The 9,925-nt window shown below is 35.8% G+C and overlaps 1 protein-coding gene across 1 annotated transcript in view; it reads right to left on the reverse strand.

Moving 5' to 3' along the window:
* LOC117339097 overlaps positions 1 to 9,579 on the reverse strand; it is a 29,585-nt gene extending 20,006 nt beyond the window's left edge. The window contains exons 1-6 of the mRNA XM_033900476.1: positions 9,396 to 9,579; positions 7,454 to 7,539; positions 5,972 to 6,088; positions 4,327 to 4,560; positions 3,730 to 3,850; positions 740 to 850 (exon numbers count right to left, since the gene is read on the reverse strand). Of these exons, the coding sequence (XP_033756367.1) occupies positions 740 to 850; positions 3,730 to 3,850; positions 4,327 to 4,560; positions 5,972 to 6,088; positions 7,454 to 7,539; positions 9,396 to 9,498 (772 nt within the window). The 5' untranslated portion in view covers positions 9,499 to 9,579. The remainder of the gene's footprint in view (positions 1 to 739; positions 851 to 3,729; positions 3,851 to 4,326; positions 4,561 to 5,971; positions 6,089 to 7,453; positions 7,540 to 9,395) is intronic.
* Between the last annotated feature and the right edge of the window lie 346 nt (positions 9,580 to 9,925).

The raw sequence follows: 9,925 nt of genomic DNA on the forward strand, positions 1-9,925 counted from the left end.
TTATAGAGGACAATTGAGGCCCATGGGCTTTAATTAACCGTCACTTGAGTTCTGAGATATACACTGATAGGTGACATTTTGTTTTTAGATTAAAATTTGAACACATCTTAACCCTTTCAACCTTAAGAAATCTAAATGGACTCTGCCATGCATTCATCATCTGAAGTGCAATATGATCAGTAGGGGTGTAATGGTTAACCCCTGTCATCTTGAAAATAGGTTAAAGTTATATTCATTTGAATCAAATAGCAGTCCTTGACACCAGCATGCTGACTGGCATAATAGTATCACCCTGGACATCTTAATTATTAGAAACTATTCACAGATGTAAACATCTTTGACTTATGTGACCTTGAGAGAAAGAAATTTCATTCATTTGAACAAATCTGGTAGCCTTTCACCCTAGCATACAACTGGCTCAATATCATGACCCTGGGACTTTCTGTTAAGGAGAAGAAGTTGTTCATAGATTTTAACACATCTGGCTACTGTGACCTTGAGAGTAAGTCAAGGTCATTTATTTGAACAATGTTGGTAGCACTTCACCCCTGCATACTAGTGGCCTTACAACATTACCCTGGGCCTCTAGGTTATTGAGAAGAAGGTGAAAATGTGAATTATTTCTTGACACACGGAAGACAAACAACAATGGAAAAAAATTGCAATAGATCATTGGAGATTCAGGTTGATATTACTGGTGCCTTGATACCTAATACATCTACAGTAACACAGGACTTACATGCTAGTTTGTCCTTTATATTGATGTCGAGAAATGACCGGAAGTAACAGATGACTTTGTCCTTCACTGACTCGGGTTTTAGTATACCTGATGTTATCTCTACCTCCGTCACTGCAAATAAAAACAAACAGCTAAAGGAACACACCATCACAATAACTGACACTGCAAATAAAAACAAATAGGTAAAGGAACACACCATCACAATAACTGACACTGCAAGTTAGGATGTTTTGATTTCAACTGTCAAAATCCAAGATGGCTGTCTTTCGGCCATTTTTGTTTTCCCAACTGGACTAAAAGTTGAATGACCACAACTACAAACCAAGGGGACGCTACATGTGAAGTTTGGGAAATATTCTCCAGTAATTCGCAAGTAATACTGATAATAAGAATAGTTTACAGACAGACAATGGACAGACAACGGACAGACAGACAAACGGACAGACAGACATTGGACATACAGACAACGGACAGACGGACAGATGGACAGACATTGGACATACAGACAACGGTCAGACGGACAACGAAAAGTTGACTCCTGCAATATGGGTCAAATTCAGGAAGTATATCTACACCTCAGCATTCTCAGACATTGGACATACAGACAACGGACAGACGGACAACGGACAAATGGACAACGGACAGACAGAGGGAGGTTGCATGATATACCGTGTACATAGGGCTTGAATAACCCATCATCTAAAAGTTGACTCATACAATATTGGTCAAATTCAGGAAGTATAATCAGTTAAAGCTCATGATACAAGGCCTTTTGGTAAAAAAGAAGAACCAAAATTTGTTTTACTTCATACAAGTAACCTACTAGCTAAATTATACAACTTTAGTCATATAGTCATCTCAGTCTACAACAGCAAATTTTACGGATGTGACCTTAAAAACAGGTCAAGGTCATTTCTCCTCACAAACTTTGTCATGTGTCATCCAAGGAACTTCCCTAACCAAATATCTAGATTCTTGACTGTTCGGTAAATCAGAAGAATTCATTTAAGTGTTTAAGCTAATTTTGACCAGTAACTTGGAATATGGGTCAAGTTCGTTTCAGACAAATACAGTCAAATTTGTTAACTCCAAGTAGTCATGTATCTTAAAACAAGAGGCATATGGGTCTTATCAGTCAGCTGAGTTCTGAAATATATAAACCGAAACATGATGTATTACTTTTAAACTAATATTTTATACTTCTTACCCCTGTGACCTTGAAACTTAATCAAGGATCATTCATTTGAAGTAGAAAACTGACAGGTTAAACGGCGCCTTGTTGTGTTGCTAAGTATTTATGTATTTCTGTATTAGCAGTTTAATATTCTTTTTTGTTTTCTTTTATTTTTCCAATTTTACTGATGCCTTATCATCATCAGCATCACCATCATCATCATCATCATCATCTTTCAGTCAACTCACCAACAACATATTACCTTACATGAGATGATCATTATCATACCGGTATGATAACGCTTCATATATCATAGTATCATCATTTAACACTCTTTATACAATCGTTATCATCATCATCAACAGCATTTTCATCATCATCCTAACACATTGATCAACCAGATCTATCACAAAAGTATCATATTTCATTTTTGATGAATACTCATCATTATCACAGTTTAATATTCTTGTTTTATCTCATGAACCTTAAAAACCTCAACCAAATAACAGCCAGAGTTATTGTAAGAGACTTGAATTTTGGACCCAAATCAACTTGACCTTTGACCAAGTGACTTGATCTTACGTCGGTTGACTACATGTTTAATTCTGACCAACTTCGCTTCATAAAGTCAGAACAAAATGTTCAAAAGTGAGTGTAAACCAAATTGACCTTGACATTTGACACAAGCACCTTGACCTATGATACGCTTACGCTTTATTTAATTCAGACAAAATTTGCTTTATTACATGTCATAACAAAATGTTCATCAGCAAAAAATGTACAAAAGGTGACCCTGACCTTTAACCATGTGACCTTGCCTTTTTTAACTTGACTCTTTGATTCTGAGTAACTTTACATCATAATGTCATAACAAGTTCATCAGTGAAAAGATACAAAGTTAGGCCTTGGCTTTTGACCCATTGATCAGTTTACTACTTGTTAAATACTTATTAACTTTGCTTTATAACGTCATAACAAAATATGTAAAAATGTTAAAAAAAATATGACCTTGGCTTTTGACCCAATGATCACTGACCTTTGGCCAGCTCATTACTTGTTAAATTCTGCTTTAACTTTACTCCATAATGTCATAATCCCAAAATCTTTATCACTTAAAAGATACAAATTATGACCGTGACCTTTGATCATGTGACCATGACCTTTGGTCAGTTGACTCCTGAGACTCAAGAGAATCTGTGCAGCTATGTTGGGACAGGCCTCTGGAGTGGAATGTCACATTCATTGCCATGTCAGAAGTTGGTCGGGAGCAAGGTCACTGACGTGATTGGTTTTTAGAAGTGTATATAGTTTAGGGAAGTTCAGTCCTGTGTATATACAGTAATTTTTCTAATCATTATTGGGGACAGTGGTCAGGTGGCCAAGTGGTTAAGGTCTCCCGACACTTTAATTATCACTAGCCCTCCACCTCTAGGTCACAAGTGTAATGCCTACATGGGGCAATTGCCTGGTACTGACCGTAGGCCGGTGGTTTTTCTCAGGGTACTCTGGCTTTCCTCCACCCCCAAAGCCTGGCACGTCCTTAAATGACCCTGGCTGTTAATAGGACGTTAAACAAAATAAACCAATCTAATCATTTTCTTCAGGTATTGCAACACAACAACACATCCGAAAATGAAATTGTTCTTCGAAATTTGAAGACATCTCGTACACGTTTTACATCTTTGTGTACACATACTACCCTGGTCATTTGTCTGATGAAGGTGACATACTGTTCTATAGACATCGAAACATCATGTATAAACATTCATTGTTTGTATAACAAAATCCTTATATAATTTAACTATAAAGAACATACCCGAATAAAAGTATTTGTGGCGCGTTTCCTTGGTGATGAGACCTTCCTCGTGGGCCTGACTAGCTGCAGCTCGTAACATTTTGGTGAGTCTGCCATCCACACTAGCCCACTTTTCTCTGTCCTGTCATACAGATCAACCTCTGATAGTTTGACACCATATGTCTCCATACACAAAACATTTCACTATATAGCTGACATGTGGAGGACAACATTTAAACAATTTGCTGTGACTATACAATATAGACTTTAAATTATACTCAAAAACCTGTGTAACTATATATGTACACTTTGAGTACAATCTAAATGGACTGTTCAGTTACTCAATGGACTAAGCAGTAACACAACACAAGTGATCTGTGGTTTCTCCAATGGACCAAAACTTGTTTCTGTTAGAGAAATTTCAAGAATATTTTTTTTCGAGATGTTTTACAGCTGATAAAATTGAATGTCCTAACAATTACACCTGCATGGCAGCTTGGCAACTAAAATGTGAAATTCAATCATTTTCTTTCAAGAACAATTCATATTACACACTTACTACTGCTAAGTATTAGATAAGTAAGGTTGATTTGATACAAAGATATTATTAACACATACACTTTGGCGTTGCTTTTCAAACCCTTCAAGGTCCTTGTCATAGTTTGGTAGAATCTTGGTGATGGGAATGAGATAATAGATTGCTGGTTCAGCGTTGTCATCCCGTTTAAACCACTCGTCCATGAGACTGACGTCATACCCTAGCTTCATCGCAGTCTTCCTCAACAACTTGTATTCTACAGCCTCTATTTTACTCGGCATCGGACGACTCCCATACTTGTCACCAAGAAATGCCTAGCAACAAAATATTTCAACAAATCACGATTCTTATTGCCAAAAACACCGGCCTGTCCCTTTAGGACTTACAGTATTACCAAGAGCTTCTTCCACTTGACATGTCATAGGACGTCTACCACTTGTCTTACTTATACACTCATATATATACAATATATAGTCAATATGAAATGTACCTGTATATATTTTTTCTATGGGCCCTGCCCCTCCGGCCCCTAGGGTGCCTTACTTTCCGTTTACAAGCTAATTGGATCTCCTTTGCCCAATAAGGACTCCAGACCAAATTTAATTCAGCTGACCGGTAGGGGACTGAATGTTTACAATATTATTGGCTCATGGCTGTGCTTTTTTTCTTCTTTTTTTGAATGATATTAACTTTACAGTTGATGGAGATGGGGTAACTACATACAGTATTCAAACCCTATATTTAAGAAATAATTAACGATGATTCGTGTATTGTTGCAGGATATACAACGAGGACGAGGATATTTTGCAATTAAATTAATAACTCAGGCCTGCGCCTGAGTTATTAATTAAAATTGCAAAATATCCAAGTCCGAGTTGTATATCCTGCAACAATACACGAGTCAAAGTTGATTATTTCTATTCTACCATGTACTGTTTAGTTCTGAGATCTACCTCTTTCTAATAGAAAAACAGAAAAGAAACCCTGAGAAAACCTTGTAATTTATTTCTTGAGTATTGCATTATTTGTTGATGAAATATACAGGCAATACAGTACTACGATCAAAAGCATCTATCATATGGCATTGATTTTGAAAATTAAAAAAAAAAAAAGAAAAAGAAAAAAAGGGGGACCTCCGTAGGATTCGAACTCGCGTCGTGATAAAAATTTATTGAAAGACTCAACCCATTAGCCCACTCGGCTATAGTAACCTTTTATGAAATGGGTGAATTTTAGATATATAAAATTGTAACAGCCGTGACTCATGAGCGTGTATTATTGGCACGAGCATGTATTATTGGAAAATAATACATGGTTTTAAACCAATCAAAACTGGCGTTGCATAGCAAACATGGTAGAATTACAATTAATACTACACTCCACTGAGATGACAGACTATATGTAATTGTAATTATCAGATTTACTGAAGCAGGTTAAGAATACTGTAGCAATCTTCGTTCATGCATCCTGATGACTGGCTTATCTTAATTGGTCTAAAATTTCCAATCAACAATATAATCAATTAATAAAAAGGTATTTAATGGCAATTTTCACAGTTAATTCATATGCTGGCTCACAAAGGAGCTTGTTTTTAAGGCCAGGTGTTAGGGAAATTCAAGTGGTTGGTGAACCAGAATGTGTCCTACAGCCTAAAAGTAACCTACTGTATGTGTTAGACTTGGCCCTCTTATCCACCTCTCCCAGGATCTGTCCCTATTGACTTACAAGCATGTAGGGGCCACGTGAAATCCTTTTTGACTTTTCCACCTCACCCAGAACCACTTCATTGGTTGTATGGTCGATCGAAGCCTCATCACGCACTCCCCATCGCATGTCCACAATCTGAGAATAGAGACAGATAATGTATAAATATATACCATATATAAAACAGAATTTCCAATGAATTGTCACTATGTTTTAATATTATAATGGACCTAAATTCCTTGAATCCTATTGTTCTAATTATACTAATTAAGCTAAATTACTGACACTGACTCTTTTTGGGTACATTTAGGGCCGAAATAGGCCCCTTCCCCCAAGTGAGATTTAGTTGCATTTTTCGATTTCATGTTCATATTTTCCCAATCGAGTCATAAATTGTTAAGAGTATCCCTGCACATCAATTGGTATGAAAAAATGTAAATCAGAATAGATTTCAAGTAATATTTCATAAGCAGACTTCAGCTCCTAGTTTCTATTTATCGAAGTTAAATTACACATAAAAAAAGATTTGCTGATAATATTTCCTCAATTAGCAAAAATGCCAATGTATTTCCCAATTCAAAATTTTCAGGGCCTTAATGTAACATAAGGGTAAGAAAATCACTCACTGATATGTCAGAGAGGGCCCAACAGTTTCTGCCCCTAAACCTGAACTTCTAACGAGTGATGGTTACAATGATATTATGTACCGTAAACATGGAAATTTACGCGAAGGGGAAATTTATGCTAATTATGCAGAGTCCTTTTGTTTGCCAAAATTTCCCTCACTCGTATCCTTTGGATATTAATTTGTGTAATATTGAACTACAAATGGATGGATAGATCGCAAAAAATTAGCCCCACACATATAATTAGTTTACCTATCAAAATCTTGAAATTAACCATCCACGAAAATAATCACATTTACAGTATCCAAAAACACAAAAAAAAAAATATTTCTTTTTTAATATTACAAAACTATGGTGAAATAAATCACTTTAGGGGACAATGAGGTAACCTTTTATTTCAAAAGTGGTCAAATGACTTTTGACTCTTTAAACCTGTATATGCGATGACCAATGAAATTTGATAAAATTAGCATGTACATATATGTATTATAAACAACAGTGTGACTTTGACCTTTTAAGAAACTTTTTATACCCCTATTGCACATCTGAACATCACAGTGTCAAACCATTTGAAATTTCGGAAAATCTCTGGAAATGAAAGTGCTGATAGGGACAAACAAACACACAGATATATAGACACATTGATGCATGGACACTGTGATTACTACATGGCACTTGCATTTCCATGTATTATTGGTCAGGTACTTATATTTAATATCTAGGCAGGCCTGATGGAGTTGTTATAGCTATGAGTGACCAATGATACCAACTCGCTCATTGCTGCATCTATATCAATAGTCAGATCCTATGACAAGGATCGTTTGATAGGACTAACAATCACTCTGAAACGAAAATACAATTCAACACCTGTACTTACCTGGAATGTGAGACCCATCGTGAAACAGTAATCCCGAATCTTGGGAAAAGACTTCTTCAACAGATAATTCCTTTCCTCTGTCATATCTACAAAAGATTATTTAAATAACTACAACATTCCAACCAATAGCATTCATATCTACAACTAAATGTCACATATATATATATGTCCAACATTCCAACCAATGCCTTATGTCTACAAATAAATGTCTCATATATATGTAGTAGGAGTGGAAAAATGCACGGCCAGACTGGGGTTCGAACCCGGGACCTCCGAACACTAGCCGGATGCTCTACCGATTGAGCTACCTGGTCGCCGATGATCGACCTGGTCCAGTTCCGCTTCATATATATATGCAACATCTAGACCAATTATTAATATGTCGTTTATTCATATTTTAAATAAGAACTTCTTCATGACCTTCATCCCATAAGTTATTTCTTTGAGTCGACAATATGTATGTTTTGTACAACAAATATGGTAACCTAGCTTCCTCCCAGCACCCAACTGACCATGCATCAGGACTCTTGATTAATGAGAAGATGTCATTCAAAGATTTTAACATATTTGACTCCTGTGACCTTGAAAGTAGGTCAAGGTCATTCATTTGAACAAACTTTATAACCCGGCCTTCATGCCAGCATGCTACAGACCCAATATCATATGACCCTACATGGTCTCTTCGTTATTGAGAAAAAGTTGTTTAAAAGGCATAATTGACACTTGATTGACAGCTGATGATTGACCCTATCTCAGCATAAGCCCCCTGTACTTGACTTTTGGGCAAGTGAGCTAAAAAATCACACTGGCATGTGCCTTTCCTTAATCCTATGAAACCTAAGGGTAATACATGTACTTATTTTCTGATAAACCATACAGGTCGCCAATAGTCCAGCCTATACCAGCCTATACCAGCCAATACCAGCCTATACCATGAGCTCTCGCAGGTCTGCCTTTTGACTTGAAACTAATCTCTATGTAAAGTCGTAATGGATTTGATTTCATTTTCATTGCCAGATTGTGTTTACTGTTTTAGAAGATTGCGAGTGAGCTTTCTCACTTCTTTATTTATCTATTTTTTTTTTATTTTTTTTTTTAATTGTACTCTTTCACTGTAACCTTAGAGTCTATAACCCCCCTGGTCTGTTATTAGCTAATGTGGTATTATTACGAACAATTTTATTAATATTATCATATAAAATTTAATATGTTATCACAAAAATTTCAAAAAATATTAATATAGTGCTGTACTGTATAGCATATATGGATATTTTATTTATATTATAAGAATGCTTAAAGCTCTCTAAGATTTTTTATGCAAGTTACAAAGTTAATTAATCATTATGTTAAATAGCTATAGATACTGATATGATTTGATCAAATATAGTATACTAATTAAGTTATGAAATTGGAATTTTAATGAATATGTACTGCTATATAATATGGAAATCAGAGAGAATTTACAAATTGAGATGTAATATTTTTCACCAAGGCATGTAAATGAGTTTCATGGGAAAAATATAACTATATAAAAGTATGGATTGAGACTAATTAATGATTTTAAATATTGTTTTGGGGTTGTATTTGTGTATGCATCCAACTCATCCACTCCACAGAGTATTAACCATCTAACGCATTTAATTAGCTAGCAATACACGTGCAATGTAACACGTTAAAGTGACTGTTTAAAAATCCATACATGGCTAGGAATTAAACAAACAGTCTGACATATATATAGTGATGAATGGCCAAAAAATCTCGCGGCATACTAGACCTCCTCCCCTTCCACCCCACCCCCTAAGGATTGGCTAAGCTTGTAAACACATGTCCTACCTCAGGACACCGCGACTGTTTACCTGTACTGTACTTGACTTTCACTTATACAGGTACGCATCTGTTTACATACACGTAAGGCTATATTTACCTCGTCCTATTTACTTACCTGTGAAGGTAGAGCTCGAGAAAACACGGATGATGGACGATTCCAAGGACGGAAGATCGTCCTGTAAACATCCTTCATAGATTGTGTTTTGTCTACTCGCCATTTTACAACGTATGTCCGTTGACCCTTACATCACATGTAGTTTCATTTTGCCGAGCCGCCGACACGGACATTTTCTGCGCGAGCGTCCATGACTACTAGTGTTTATCAACAACACCACGCTTCAATAACCACGCGTGGCGCGAAATACAAACCAGGTAAAAATATAATATCGCTGAATCGGTAATATCGCTGACACTTAATAATTTGAAACTTGTTGAAACAATTTACAAACAAAGCAAATTTGATGCATATGGAGGACAAATTATGAGACTTTTTGAAACATAATTTTGATAAATTTCTTAACTTTTTGACTTTTTGACTTTTTTTTTGTTTGTTATTTTTTTTTTTCTGAGAATTTAATAACATTTGGCAATTCATATATACATACAATGTACTTATCCAAATATAGTTTTCTTACGGTATTAAAA

The sequence above is a fragment of the Pecten maximus genome, chromosome 12, assembly GCF_902652985.1.
Source record: "Pecten maximus chromosome 12, xPecMax1.1, whole genome shotgun sequence".
Lineage (NCBI taxonomy): Eukaryota > Metazoa > Mollusca > Bivalvia > Pectinida > Pectinidae > Pecten > Pecten maximus.